At 19.4% G+C, this 16234-nt stretch overlaps 5 protein-coding genes across 5 annotated transcripts; 1 reads left to right on the top strand and 4 right to left on the bottom strand.

The window, feature by feature from the left end:
• Positions 1 to 339: 339 nt before the first annotated feature.
• Positions 340 to 7218, bottom strand: PBANKA_0721500 (conserved Plasmodium protein, unknown function; the record flags this gene model as incomplete). The annotated part of the gene is made up of 4 exons (XM_034564132.1): positions 340 to 664; positions 766 to 1220; positions 1328 to 1684; positions 1822 to 7218. 4 exons carry the CDS (start codon positions 7216 to 7218, stop codon positions 340 to 342), a joined length of 6534 nt encoding a protein of 2177 aa, XP_034420959.1.
• Positions 7219 to 8189: 971 nt separating this feature from the next.
• PBANKA_0721400 (conserved Plasmodium protein, unknown function) lies at positions 8190 to 9272 on the top strand (the record flags this gene model as incomplete). Its single annotated transcript, XM_034564131.1, has 2 exons — positions 8190 to 8257; positions 8402 to 9272. 2 exons carry the CDS (start codon positions 8190 to 8192, stop codon positions 9270 to 9272), a joined length of 939 nt encoding a protein of 312 aa, XP_034420958.1.
• Positions 9273 to 9914: 642 nt separating this feature from the next.
• On the bottom strand, positions 9915 to 10325 carry PBANKA_0721300 (protein transport protein GOT1, putative; the record flags this gene model as incomplete). The annotated part of the gene is made up of 1 exon (XM_034564129.1): positions 9915 to 10325. One exon carries the CDS (start codon positions 10323 to 10325, stop codon positions 9915 to 9917), a length of 411 nt encoding a protein of 136 aa, XP_034420957.1.
• A 1339-nt stretch (positions 10326 to 11664) lies between these two features.
• PBANKA_0721200 (conserved Plasmodium protein, unknown function) lies at positions 11665 to 12675 on the bottom strand (the record flags this gene model as incomplete). The annotated part of the gene is made up of 2 exons (XM_034564128.1): positions 11665 to 12152; positions 12378 to 12675. The coding sequence occupies 2 exons, from the start codon at positions 12673 to 12675 to the stop codon at positions 11665 to 11667; spliced, it is 786 nt and encodes a 261-aa protein (XP_034420956.1).
• A 287-nt stretch (positions 12676 to 12962) lies between these two features.
• PBANKA_0721100 (conserved Plasmodium protein, unknown function) lies at positions 12963 to 15470 on the bottom strand (the record flags this gene model as incomplete). Its single annotated transcript, XM_034564127.1, has 10 exons — positions 12963 to 13104; positions 13249 to 13328; positions 13434 to 13533; positions 13686 to 13802; positions 13881 to 13972; positions 14072 to 14131; positions 14278 to 14538; positions 14669 to 14977; positions 15173 to 15250; positions 15375 to 15470. The coding sequence occupies 10 exons, from the start codon at positions 15468 to 15470 to the stop codon at positions 12963 to 12965; spliced, it is 1335 nt and encodes a 444-aa protein (XP_034420955.1).
• Between the last annotated feature and the right edge of the window lie 764 nt (positions 15471 to 16234).

The following is a 16234-nucleotide window of genomic DNA, read 5'->3' as shown; positions in this document are numbered from 1 at the left end:
TTATTTCAACTCCTATATTTACACGATCTCTTTTTTTTCAACATGTTTACAATTTTTTTTTATGTTAATAATTTATAAATCGCACTAAAATATGCGCATATATCAACTATTGTCTTTTTTACTTTTCACAAAATTGAACTAATTCAAAACACAAGTAAATAAATAAATAAATAAATAATAAACAAAATCAAACTAAACAAAGATGAAAATAAACAATAAAAGAAAATCCAAAAATTAAAAGCACATGAAAAAAGATAGACAATTTAAATATGCAAAATATGAGTGCATGTAAACAAAAAAAAAATTGATGCACACATATATGTAAATTATTTTTGAATTTTATATATCATCATCAAAAAGACTAATTGTTTCATCATATTCTTTGAAAATGTCATAATTTCTATAATATTTCCAATTTTTGTAAAATTTTATTAATAAAAATATAAATGCACTAGTCATAAAAAAAATAAACAAAATGAATATAAAATAAAAAAAATTATTTTTTTCGAAACAGTATATTTCTATTAAAAATATAGGTATGTATATACAGGATTTATTATCTGGGTCTGAAAATGGTTTATTAAAAATAGAAGATGTGACTTCTTTCAATTTTTCGTTTTCTTTAGAACGATAATTCTTGATAGCTTTATCTATATCATAAAACCTGAAAAAAACAAGTATGAAATATATGCATATATTTATAGCCAATATAAAAATGTAAATATCCCTTAATTAAGGCAATTGCTATATCTATATTTATATTACATGTTTTGATTCACATTATGGGAAATGTAACTATCATTTTCTTCTATTTTTTCAGAATCCTCTTTCTTATATTCAAGTAAAATTGATTTATTTATACTTTCACTATGAATTTGTTTAAGCTGTTCTTGACTATTAAGTTTTGTATTACTCATTTCCATAGCTACTTCATTTTCTTTAATGTTTTCTTTTACATCGTTATTTAAAAAAGTAAAAAGATATTTATTCTTTTTATTGTTATTTTCATTTATTATATCAACATTATCTTTCAAATCAAATTTTAAAATCATATTATTTTTAAGATTATTCATATCTTCTGGTAATAAATAACTTTTTTGTATTTTTATTTTTCCCGATTTTATTATTTCATCAACTCTTAAATATACTATTTTTTTCATTTCATCTTCCATAAAGGCGTGTTTCTCTCTTTTTCCCTCAGACCAAAAAATAAGATCAATCTGGTTAAGGAAAAAAAAAAAATATATATATATACGCACGTCCATGTACATAAGTGCACATTTACAAACTATCCAAACAAATGTTTATTTAAATTTTGTGGAATTACATTAAAGGGATAAGATTTGTCTACATATACTGAACTGTGAGGATACACATCTAATAGCACTGAAGTATTATTTTTATTTTCAACAAAATCAAAAATTTCAAATGAAAAGTAAAAAGGAAAGCCCATATTCTTATTTATATGAATATAGTTATCAATTAAGTTATAAAAAAATATTTGAAATTTATACTCTCCTTCTTCTAAAAACAAACTAACATTTTCAAAAATATTTATTTTTCCATTATCCATATTTCCTTTAATTTTATTACTAGTTGAAATTTTCTTATTATTTCTCATAATTTTGACATAAAAGTTAACCCTTGAGAAATCATATCCAATGTTTAGCTTGATGTAGCTACCCTAAAAAAAAAAAAAAAAAAAAAAATTAATTAATTAAAATATTCAAAATGATAAGAAAAATATATATATATAAATATTCTAAATTTATACTACTAAAAAAATAAACACACATTCCTATAATCCATTTCATTTCTTACCTTCTTAATATGCAAAGGGAAAGAAAATGTGTCTTCTATAATAATATTTTTTAAATATACCACTGAAGTTTCTACACGTGTATATATGTAAGTAGAATTTTCTCTATTCTCAAAAATTATACTACTATATAAATTTGTTTTAGCAGATATCGTATTAAAAATGTCTTTAAAATAACTGTTAATATATTCATTGCTATATTTTGTGTTAATATTCGTTTTATAATATTTTAAAGGAACTAAGCCTAAAACTAATTCAATATTATTATCTATATTATTGTAGTTTTTAATAACCAACTTGAAATTTTTCTTAACCTCATATACATTTAATATGTATTCATCATCCTCATTTGCATATAATATATTTGATTCTGCTGTGTTTTTTTCAATTATTTTATTTTTTAATTTTTTTTCTTTAATTACTTTTTCAGGAATGTAACTATTATTCAAACTATTCTCAATAACTTCAATATTAAATACATTTCGAACGTTTAAAGTATAATCTAAATAATTTGTAGAAAAATTATAAATAAATGGAGATTCATTATTCTTGTCACTGTCTTCGAATTTTACAAAATCCTTGTTTATATTTTTCGAATTATTATTTCCGCTTAGTTCATAGATTGGTGCTAAATATACTTTCAAAATATAAGACACATTATCCATTAATGTAAAAAATATTTCTTGATTATTTTTAATGATATATTTATCATAACAAAAAAAATAGTTATATTCAGATTTATGCCTAATTATTTTTTCATTTACTATAATTCCATTTTCACTTAAATTTTTAAGATTAACTTTTTTGAAAACATTTTTATAAACTCTTCGAATATATGATTTATTCATATTAGATGTCTCACTTTTTAATGATACTATCTCTTTTTTTTCTTTATCTGAAAAATCACCATTTTTTAATTTATCTTCATTTGGTGTATTATATAGAAATATTATAACATCAAATATAGTTCCACGAATTTTGCTTATTTTATTATTCACATCATTTTCCATTTTGAAAGAAATCTCTATTTTATATTCCCCTTGTTCAATATTTGCATATACATATTTTTTATATTCACTCGACACTTTAAAATATGAATTTTTTGATAATATATTTATTTTAAATGGATATATAAAATAATAAAAATGTGGTTTTACTTCTATATATACTTGGCATTCTTTTTCTACATTTAATGTCAAAAGAATATGAGATTCTTCACTTTCCTTTTCTTTAATATAGCTTGTATTGTTAATAACTTGATGATTAAATATATCATTCCCAAAACATATATGTATTCTTTCATATATTACTATATTCTTTGATTCATTTAAAAATGTTATTTTTTTTTTTTTATTTCCATAATAAACTGTATACATATTTTTATCAAACATATTTTCTATAACAAATTTTTCTAAATTTTTCAAATTTTTTTCTTCATAAAATATTCCCTTTTTATCACCACATTCTAATTCTTTACTAAAATAAAATTTAGATTCAGTTTCTTCAATATATTTATTAATTTCATATTTATTATTTTTATTTGAAGTCATAACTACACCTTTAATATTTGGAGTTTCAACCCATATTATACTCAATATCATATTTATATATGGCAATTTTTCAGAATATTTAAATATATATAACCCTTTTTCAAAATAAGTTGATATATATATATCATTAGTTTTAGAATATGATAATATTTCTTCACAACAAGATTGTATATCTTTATTTATCTCATCATGTGGTAATATTTCACTTTTTTCTAATTTTGATATATCTTTATATTTATAAATATTTAACATCATATTTTCTTTTCCTTCTTTATAAATATATATATTTAAAAAAGCATTTTTTTCTGCTAAAAAAAACATCATATTATTATTACTTGTGATAAATTTATATTCTATTCTTTGGTTGTTAATAGACCCTTCATTTTTATCATGAAATAGAACCACTTCTCGATTTTTATCATCACCATTTTCAGCTTTTACATTATCGACTTCCACATTTCCAACTTCTGCATGTTCAAAATAATTATACCTTTTCAATAATATGTTATTCAAAAAAAGGGGCAAATTCATACTGTCATATTGATACTTCTCGCTCTCAGTTTCTATATACCTTTCCAACTCATGTGTATAAATAATATTCAAATAAGCATATGGACAATAATTTTCAATTAAAGTTTCATTTACATTATCATACAAATATATATATAATTTTACAAAATTGACATTTTTATTTAAAATGTTAAAGGTTATTATAATTTTATTTTTATAAATATTACTTTCATGGGTTAATATGTTTTCCCCATCTTCTTCTAAAGATAATTTGTAAGGTAAAAAATTTTTATGAAATACTAACTCAGCTTTTAATACAAATCCAGAATTATTCATATTATTCATTTCAGGTAATATTATTTTTTTTTCAATTTTTTCACCAATTTTTTTTGGAAAAAGAAAAAGTAAATATCGTTTAAAAAAATAATAAGAAGAATCATTTTCGAATATAAAACCATTATTATCATTAAAATATCCAATTTCTTTATTACTATTTTTATTATTTTTACTTTTTATTTTTTTATAAACACTATTTAAATCATATATAGAACTTGAACCTTCTGTTATTTCGCTAAAATCATCTTCAATATGAAAAACACATTTATCCAACAAATTTATTTGATATATATATATTTGTAAATAAAAAAAATTACTCATTTCTCTATTATTTTTCACATTAAACTTAAACACAATCTCATATTCCCCCTTAGTAAACGATTCGATATATACCTGTTGATATTCTTCAAGTAATTTTATTTTTTTTATTTCACCACCAATGTGTTTTCTTTCATATAGTTCTATATATACATAATTTTCCATAAAACAATTTATTTTTATTATAGATTCTTTTTCAATAAAAATTATAAGAACATGCTCTTTATTATCTGGTATATAACAGAAATGATTAAATGAATAAGTATCATAACCTATAATTAAATATGGAATATGATTAACCTTTCCAATATAACTTCTATTTGTTTCATACATATTATTAAATGATGTTATTTCTCCAATAAATTCTTTTTTATTTTCATTTTGTATAAAATCGATATCAACAAAAAAAAAACCACATATTTTTCTACCACTATAATGCAAACTTGGTGTTAATACATATATACTTAATTTATTATTTAGTTTATTTTGTATTTCATATTCAGTTACTTCCCTTGAATTTTTGTATATATAATAATGAGTTTCATCTTTTACTGTTTCAAAAATTATAATAAATATATCAGAGAATATTGAATTGTTTATAGTAACTATTATTTTATCCACCTTTTCAAATATCTCATTTTCATATAATATTATAAAATCAAAATCATCAAAAATTGAATTATTTAATTCCCACATATTTTCATAAATGTTCTTATAAGATTTAACACTATTATCATTTTTTTTATCCATATTTTCAGTTCGAAGGTTATAATAAAACATATCTGTTATTGTATTCATTTTACGATCACATGAATGAACATTTTCGTATATACGTAATGGTTGAATTATTAAATTAATATCATTTGTTTCAAATTTTTTATTATATTCTTCAAAATTTATTTTAAGTTCATACTCTCCTTTCAAAATAATACATTTTATATATATGATAATTTTCTTTGAAATATTTTTTATATTATGTCTACTAAAATTAGTTTTATCATATTTCAAACATATTTTTTCATTTTTAGTTAAATAGCTAAATAAATTATAGTCTTTCATATGATTTAAATAGTATGTATTACAAACATTCTCAATAGAATTTTTTTTTAATAAATTTACAAAAATATTTTCTGATTTTGATTCTAGTGTAAAATTAAAAAAAGATTCTTCTTCAATTATTATACTTATTTTTGTTTCTTCTTTAAATAAATTATTAGGATCAAAATTTAAAATAAAATTATCATTTATTTCAATAGTATTTCCATAAATTATATAATTATTATTTATCTCATATTTATTACATTCCTTTTTACTTTCCCCTACACATTCTTTATTAAATCCAATTATTGGCAATATATTATTTTTATTTATATTATTATCTTTTATTTGAATTATTTTATCAAAAAAAAATGTATTTTGAATATTTTCATGATTAAAATGAGCTTTTAAATAATCTAACATTGTATATTTATCAATATTGTTAACTATATTATATTCAAAATTAAAATTAATTATATCATTTTGATCAAGCATTTCCCTTATACTCTCTACACTTTTTCCCTCACTATTTCTACCCAAATATTTGTTATTTCGATCTCTATTCCCATATTTAATATCATTGTTGTTGTAATCATTTTCCTTTTCATCTTCAGCATATCTTATTTGAAAGTTATAAACATAATTATTACTTAGTAAAGCATTTAAAAATATTATCCCATTTTTCGATTCTTCACTTTTTACACACATATCATTACAAGTCATGTCACTATTCGCATGTTTTATTATATATTCTATATTCATATTATGCAAATAGTTTTTATTTAATTTTATTTTTTTTAATTGCATAGAAAAATTATTCCATTTATTTTCCCCTTGTGATAAAAGTGAAAAGAATTTTATATTATTTTCTTCATTAAATTCGAGAATAATTATAACATTATATACGATTGTATATTTTTTACCATTTTCATCAATATAAAAATCTTTATTGCTTTTTAAAGAAAAATTAAAATAATCATTTATTGCATATCTATAATTTTCTTTAACTACTATATAGCTATTATGATGTTCTATTTTTTTATCTTTTTTTATTTTATCTTCATTATAATTACTTTCAACCCAATTTGTTTTTTCTACATTTTTCAAAGCAATTGGTCCTATTCCTATATCTAATCTTATATTAACACATTCACTAAAAGTTTCTATTTTGTTTGAATATATAATAAAATAAAATATACGCTTGTTTTCATTTCCATATTTATTATTCTTATCATCTTGTACATAAAATATACATTTTATTAAATTTTCTTCCCTATTTTCAGAAAATAACAAAATACCTTTATTATTTACATATTCATACAATTCAATTTTATCAACATGTTTGCTATACAATTTTAAATTCACATAAAACTTACAATTTATATATTCAAAATATATATATGTTGTATTTAATTTTATTGAATAAGCATTCGATATATTAATTTCATGTAATATGCTATAATATTCTGGGGTATTTAGATAAAAAGGTACTAAACTTTTGCACTCTTTATATTCTATTTCATTTTTTGTTACTTCATTAAGATTCCTTTCATTATTTTTTTCATAAGAAATCTTAAAATTACATAAAATAACTATCAAGAATATTATAAAAAGGAAAAGCCACACTTTCCCTTTTTTCATATACATTTTCATCCCTTGTTTAATTCTCTCATTCAATTATACAAATTTTGTTTTCAATTTTATCTTTATATTCTAACTTTTTCTTCCTATTTTAACGTATTTTATTTATTTTATATTTTTTTTTTTGTGCTAAAATATTCTTTTTGTTCTTTATCAAAGTATCACTTTCAGCTCCGCACCTTCATCAAGGAATCTTTATTTTTCTGCATAGCGCATAATTTATATTTATTATTTTGTTTTATTATATTATATATGTGTAAAAATATATGCAAATCTCTGATATGTCCCATTTAATTTGGTTTTATATAAGATTTCTATACATTTATATATATATATATATATGTATGCTATATAATATCTATATACTTTTGATCCATTTCTTATTTATCTTTATACTTCATAACTTATTATAAATATTTTAGAATATATATTTTTTTTTTTTCCATGTTGCAATAATATTTTATATAAAAGTTCAAAACTAATATATTCGAATATCCATATGCATAAGTGGAAAAGCATGGAGAAAAATATATACTCTTGATTTTTACCAATTAGTGCATATTTTTTCGGTATTTTGTATTAACATAATTTTTTCCACAAATATAATCGAGTAATACTTTTTTTTTATAAGTTTAAAACAAAGGCATAACAAAAAAAATTTACAATATTTTACAAATTCTCTTTCCATAATATTTCTTATTATTGCCATATTTGGATGAACAATAATAATCTTGAAATATTTTAATATTGAATGTTAACACATATTGCCCATAAAAGTTTATTCAAAGGGCTTATATAATAAAATTACCCAAAACCCATTATTCTTAATAATATTATTTATTATTATTTTTTTTAATATATATTGAAAAGGGAAAAAAATATATATATATATATATATATATATATATATATGTGCCGACAATAATAACACTAAAACAATCTTAAATGTGAAATACTGTCTATGATTTGTTTACCTGATGAATAAAAATACATGTAGATCAATTCAACAAATATTCGAAGGTTCCACATTTAATAAATCTGAAAGGTTATTCAAAAAATATAAATGATAAAACTTCAATTTATATAAGCCATCAAAACTTTACACAAATTCCATAAGCCTGCTTTTACATTTGTTCTTCATTATATTTAATAAGCCACAATATAACTTTCAACTTTTTTGTTTGTGCAGAAAAAAACTGGCATTTGAAAATGAAAAACTTAATTTATTTTTCGAAAATGGCATAATTAATTACAGTTTAATAGAACTAGTAGGATCTCCAGGAAGTGGAAAAACACAATTTGTTCTTACATTGTGTGCAGAACAATTGATAAAAATAAATAAAGAAAAAAAGGAAGATATTGTTTTTTATGTTTATTTTAATAGAACTTTTCCAATACAAAGGCTTACAACCATAATAGAGAATAAATTGAAACTCAACGAAAATAATTATACCAATTATTATATAGACGAAAAAAAAACAAATACAAACAAATTCTCAAATTTAAATCACATTTATTCAAAAAAATATAATTTAAACCAAAATGAAGAACAAGAAAATCTCTTTTCATTTAAAACAAATAAAAATGACATTGTAAGAAATTTATTAACAAATTTATATATTCAAAAAATACATGACGAGAATGAGTTTTTTTCATTATTTCAAAAAGATATACATAGTATTATCAAATATAATAAAATATCATTACTTGTAATTGATTCATTTAATTCTATACTTAATGGAAATGAAAATTTAGATAGTTATAAAAAATATCAACTATATATTAAAATGTCTTTAATTTTAAAACAAATATCATATGAAAATAATATCTTTATTATATTAATTAATAGTTCAAATATTAACAAGCATTACTCAGATTTATCATTTAACATTTCCGATTATATTATCAACTCTTCATGTTCAAATACAGTTATTATTTTTAAAAAAACAAAAAAAAATAATGAACAAGTCAGAAAAATGTTTATTAAATGTTCAGAATTTTTACGCATGTATAAAACACTTACATTTCAGATCACGGACTCAGGCGTTGAGGTCCTATGAAAAGCATTATACCCTACATTTGCGAACGCATACACACACATATATATATATATATATATATATATATTCATGTGTTCTATTTTAATTGCTTTCTCTCATTTACTCAATTATTATCAACCATTAAACGATGCTATAATATATTCATAATTAGTATTTATTTTATTTTATTTTCCTGATGCATTTTGAATTACTCTAAACTTGACATGATTTATCCATATAATCCTTATTCCGGACATTTCTATATATACATATTATTTAATATAATTAAAAACTAACAATATATATACTACTCAAAACTTATTTGTTATAGTAGCTAGCTATATCCTTTTTACAGCTAGCAAAATAAAAAAAAATAGCTATCAAATTACATTCCTTAAAAATTATTTATTCTGTTTTTGTTTTTAATTTTAAAAAGGAAACATAAGTGTTTAAAATTACAAAAAAATAAAACTTTTAAAAAGGAAAAAAAATAATATCATACAATACAAAATCAATTGATGGAAATATAATCAGGGATATGAACACACACAAAGCATATTATTTGTGAAAACACAATATTCTATATATATATAAATGTGTGCATATACAAACACATAAGGCAAATAAATTAAAGTAGCGTGTAAAAAATTGCTTTTTGAATAATCAAATCGGTAACCGTTTGTTGTTTAAAAGATATTCAGATATTTGTTTAATTCCTGGTATCTCTAATATGAAACTGAGCGGAGAATATTTCACAGTATTAACAATATTTGGTAAAAAGGAAAAAAATAATTTATATAAACCATATCCTTGAAATAAAACGCCAAAAAATGTTCTCCCTAAAACTATTAAAAAAAAACCTAATAAGAAACATGCGCTTCCTGCAATTTTTTTTCTGTTTGCAACAAATTTGATTATTTTCGCTAATCCCAATAAATAGTATAAACCCAATAAAAAAAACAAATTAGAAATGCATAAAAAAAATTTATCGAAAAATAAAAACACACCTATAAATCCTGCTACTATTCCTAAAAAAAATAGCACCAATCCTATCGTTTTATTTTCATTCAACATTTTTTATTACTTGTTTTCTTTCTAAATTTATTTTACTTAATTTTGCTTTCTTCTAAACAATTTTTCTCAAACTTCTCTAAATATTCCTTAGTATATTATTTATCATTATATTCAATATCTATATAAATATATACACAATCGGTATATACATAATATATTATATTTAAAATATTATTATAGATACATCATTTCGTTAGTTATTTATTTCTGTTTTGTTATTTCTTGGTTCTTTAAAATATTGTTAATAATATATCACTAAATATCATATATTCTTCAAAAATATTCTTAAAATTATATTTTGTATGATCCAAACAAATATATTTATAAATAACTTTTCTTTAAACGTGTTACCAAAATACTGTAGTCATTTCTTCAAATTTACTTATTATATATAGATATATTCAAAAATTTATAAATAAAAATTATATATATTTATTCATAATACCATTTTTATTTATAAATATATATATATATCGTAAATTTCTCAAATATATTAAATAATAACTGCGTATATTTATGTTATTCAAATTATATCATTTAACTGTTTTGTCATAGAATAATAAATTTTAAAAAAAAATAATTAAAATACATATATAATATACTATTATTCGTATAAATAAAAAAAAACGAATTTAAACTATACATATTTATATAATATATAACAAAATGACCACACCGCATATTTCAATTATATTTTAAAAATATATGTTTTTATTAAAACAAACTGCGTATAAAAAACGTATATACGATATTACAGAAAAATATGCCTTTTCATATACCTTTTTATATTTTCACACCTTTTTATATTTTTATACCTTTTTATATTTTCACACCTTTTTATATTTTTATACCTTTTTATATTTTTATACCTTTTTATATTTTTATACCTTTTTATATTTTTATACCTTTTTATATTTTTATACCTTTTTATATTTTTATACCTTTTTATATATTTTTATTTATATTTTTCTCATTAATTTATAAAAATATGTACAAAATCTCCATTTTTTTGTATTCAAAAAATCAAAAATGACAAAACACGTTTATTACTATTTTATATTAGCATAATAAACAACGAAAAAATATAAAATTAATAATTTGTAATAAAAAAACAACAGCAATATAAAAAATTAAATAAAAATTAAATGAAAATTGAATAAACGAATTAAATAAACATGTATTCATTCAAAAAATACACATAAAACTTATACCCAATTCAATGCAAAATAAAACGCCAAATGGTAGTATGCATTCATTTTATTCTTTCAATATATAATGATATTTTTTTATCATTATAAAATATTATAGCTTAGTTTATCTAAGACACATCTATTGTATATCATATTATTTTTTTAGTATTATATGGATAAAATAACTTTTTAATAAGTTCAAATCGATTTTTTAAAATATTTAAATTTTGAGAAAATTCTAATATATAAATATAGACATTATCTTTTCCATTCTTATTTATATATTTGTATATTCTTCTATTATTATTTATATTCGAGTTAACAAAACAATGCTGCAAATCTTTTATTAATAAATTTTCAGTATAATTAAAAATTATTTTATTATGCTCTAAATTAAACAAGGCATATATAACATTTTTATAATTATAAAATTCCTTTATCCTTGAAATAATATTATCAATTTGATAGTTTGTATAATTTTTTTTTTCTTTTTTATTATTATAAAATAATCTATCATTTAATTCTGAAAGATATTCATTCAAATCGTTTGAATTATCTTGTTCTTTTTCAAATATCATATTTTTATGGTCCCTACTTTTTTTAACATTATTAACTTTTTCTTTTAAAAGATTTCTCCCTGCATTGAAAATACAAAATATAGTAACATATATAATATGCACATATTTTCAATCCATATATGAATATCATGTAATATACTTTAAAATGGATAAATACCAAATAAGCAAATACAACAATCTATCAAAAAGTTTAAAAGAAGTGAACAAACAAAAGAAAACAAATAAAATTATTATATTGTTATTTATTTCACATTCGTTTTATAATTTCTTATTATTTTTCTTACCAAAGATATGCAAGTGCTGAACATGTAATGGATATTTTGGATAATTAAAAATAACATCAACATATGTTTTTATAAGTCTATCATAAAAATCGAATTTTTGCATATAATGAATATTATTTATTATTGTATATCCTCTTTCCTTCTCATTTTCCTTTTTGATAACTTCTTCACAAGGGTATGTTTTTTTTTCTTTTATTAAAATTTCTGAATCATTTTTAAAAAAATAAGGTATTTCCAATGTTGGTGAAAATAATTTAGTAAATGTTCGAGTTGTTGAAAATTTCCATGGAATATTCATATTTCTATATTATTTTTTTTAACTTTTTCATTTTTTTCAAAATAAGGTTAACAAATAACACTCAAAAATGTAGAAAAAATTATATTCAAAAATAGTGAAAAAAAATATATAAAATTCCCAAAGTACAAAATAAACAAGGAATAATTACTTGAAATTATATTTTTTTTGATATAATTTATTTTTCATGTAAAAAAAATAAAGGAATTGAATATAAAAAATTACAGAATTATCCATATACATTTGTGTGTATATTTCCCACAATTTGTATAAAAATAAAATGAATAAAATTAGGAAGGGCGTATAATAAAATCTTCCTTTTTGAATTTCACTGTTCTGTTCAAATTTAATTTATCTTCCATTTCATCAATATTTTTTTTATATTCTTTATTTTTTTTCTTAAGATATTTTAATTCTTTTTTTAAAATTATTCTACAATAACCCAATTAAAAAAAGGAAAGAAAAAATGTCAACATGAATATTATTCCATATAGTATATACATACATATACACAATTATATCCCCACGAAATTATTTAATAAATATCAATTTTATTTTTCACTACTATTAACTTACATATCTAAGACAACTTTATTTTTTCTCTTAAAAAAATTATCAAACAGACATATTTTCTTTTCCTTTAAATTATTGTTACTCTGAAAATTTTTTAATTATTATATAATATTCATTTAGGTGCCTCATGCTTATATATCATTTTTTATTATTATTATTATTTATTATTATTTTTTTTTTTGCATTACAAAAAGCTTATCCTTTTCTTCTTCAATTGTTATATCTTCTTTTTTTGGATCCTCTAAACTTAAACATGAAAAAAGTTTTTCCCTTTCGGTTTCATATTTCCTATAAATTCAAAAAATAATAATAATAGTCACTTTTTTTTATACCAATTATAATACGCCATAAATAAATACTGTCTCTATATATGGAAAGAAAGATATAATATTAACTAATCATAGACTTATATAAATTTTTTTTTTTTTTTTTTGAAATACCTGCATAGATTGTTCGTACTTATCAACTTATTTGCGAGAACAATATTTTCTTCTAATTTTTTTATGCATTTGCTTGAATTTGAAGTTATGTCAATTAATCTTTGTTTATCATTATGTCTAAAGAAATAAACGAATAAACATATACATGAATATATTATATCCATATTTATTCGATTTCCTATTTTATGCACTTACTTCAACTTTTGAAGTATCAATTTAATTGTTCTTATATGATTTAATAGTTGAGTTTTATCTTTCCTTAGTCTTTCAATCTGAATTCCATATATCTATATTTAAAATTTTCAAATAAAAAAAAACACCAACTAATACCTAACATATATATTGTTTAAAATGTTCTACTATATTATTTTTTTTTTAAATCTCACTTTTACTTCATTTTCAAGTTTCAATTTCCAGTTATCAATTTTTAGTTCTAAATCGTGAACCTTAAATAAAAAAAAATATATATATAATATGAACGAACAGATATCCATACATATTTACCAAAGTAAACGTTAAAATTTTTTTGATTTTTGTTAATAATTTTTATCCATTTATTTTTTTGAGATAAGTTTCTTATCTTTTGTATTACTTCTTTTTCCTTAGACAATAAATTATTTTGGTTTTTTTCATATTTTATTTTTATTAAATTATACTTTTCATCTTCATCATTTAATGCTCTTTTATTTTCAATAAGAAGGTCGTTAAACGTTTTATCATTTTCTTCCTTAATTTTTTTGAAATTATAATTTGATATATGCTTTTCGGCAATGTTATTTTTATATATTTCATCCATAATATCTTGTTCGTCTTTTTCTAAATTATTTTTTCTGCCTTTTCTATTTTCTTCCATCTTTTATTTATGAAAAATTAAAAATACAACAAAATTTGTAATTAATACAAATACTAAAATAAAACAAAAATTAAACACAAGTGCAACTACCTCTACAATTATATTTTCAAAAAATCGGACAATAACTAACCTTATTATAAAAAATATTTATTTTATGAACTATACTATTTTTATTCTTTTTTAAAATTTCTTGATCATCTTCAAAATTTTTAAATAATTTTTTTATTTCATTTTCAAATTGTTTTTCCATATTATTTATATTTTCTTTATGTATATCTATTAACACATTTATACTACTGTTTTTCAAATCTTCAATTTTTTCTAAAATTATATTTTTTTCTAAATCATCATTTAAAAATAATAACATCTTATTATTAATATTTTTATTTATTTCATAGTTATTCATTTCATCATCTATATTTTTTTTTAACTGGTTCAGCTTCGATGTAGTTTGAAAATGAAAAATAATTGTTAAGGAAAAATACATATATATTAAACATGTACATACAAATATATATGACTAAGTTGCCTAAAACACATCAATTATATATTTATTCCTTTCCCTATTCTAATATTTTTCAATCATTTTGCATTTTTATTGAGGTATTATAGTATTTCTTTATTTTGTCCATACTTTCAAATTTCTTAACAGATATATCCATCTTAAAATTGTTGGGCTTTTCTCGATTTTCTTTTTATTTAGTATAGTTTTCTTTATAAAAGAAAAAATTAATATAATGTTTTTTACACATATACACGCTATATATACAATTCGTCATATATGTATATATTTCACTCTAAATATTTGTCTATCGTTGTGGATTTTTTGTTCGTACTTTTGCTAAAGCCTTTGTCTTTTTGTTAACATTATTAACTTTATTTTCACCATTTTTAATATTCTTTTTTTTATTTTTAAGATTATTTTGTAGCATTTTTTATGACTTAAATAAGTTATTCAAATACGTCATACTCGAACAAAAAAATATAAACAAAAATCTACCAAATTATATATGCATTTATATCACAAATTAAGGTTTATCTTTTTAAGCTTAATCTTAAAATGATCATTTCCCACATTTAAAATAAAAAAATAAATTTCTACATACCTTAGGAATATATCATATAATAACGAAAAAAAAAAATATATATAATATATTCGTATATATTTATTTATTTATTTATTTATTTATTTATTCATTCCCCCTTTTTCTTATTATTTTATCTTGTCTTAATGCTTTCCATTTTACAAATGCGTGTGCATAATTGACCAGGCAAACATAAAAAAAAAATAATAAGCTATTTTTTCATAATATATTTTTCTATTTATAGGAAAATTGTAAAAATCGTTTTTTTTTTTAAAATAATTAGATAAACAAATAAAAAATAATCTAAAAAAAAATAGTCTAAAAAAGCAAAATTAATTAACAATTAAAAAAAACTTAAAATAATAAGATTTACTAATTATAAACACATTTTATCAAAAAATAAAATGAAACAATCAAATATTTTTAAAATAATAAATAAAATATAAAAATATATGTGTATATAATATAATTGAATGTGGAAAATAAACATTTTAAATCATATATACTTATAATATTTATATATACTATTAAAAATCATATTCCCTATATCTTGAAAATATAACTCATTATATTTTCTATATATATGTATTATTTCAAAACAATAAATACCT

The sequence above is a fragment of the Plasmodium berghei genome (assembly GCF_900002375.2).
Source record: "Plasmodium berghei ANKA genome assembly, chromosome: 7".
Classification (NCBI taxonomy): domain Eukaryota; phylum Apicomplexa; class Aconoidasida; order Haemosporida; family Plasmodiidae; genus Plasmodium; species Plasmodium berghei.
The sequence above is the reverse complement of the archived record's forward strand: the minus strand, read 5'-3'. Positions and strand labels throughout refer to the sequence as shown.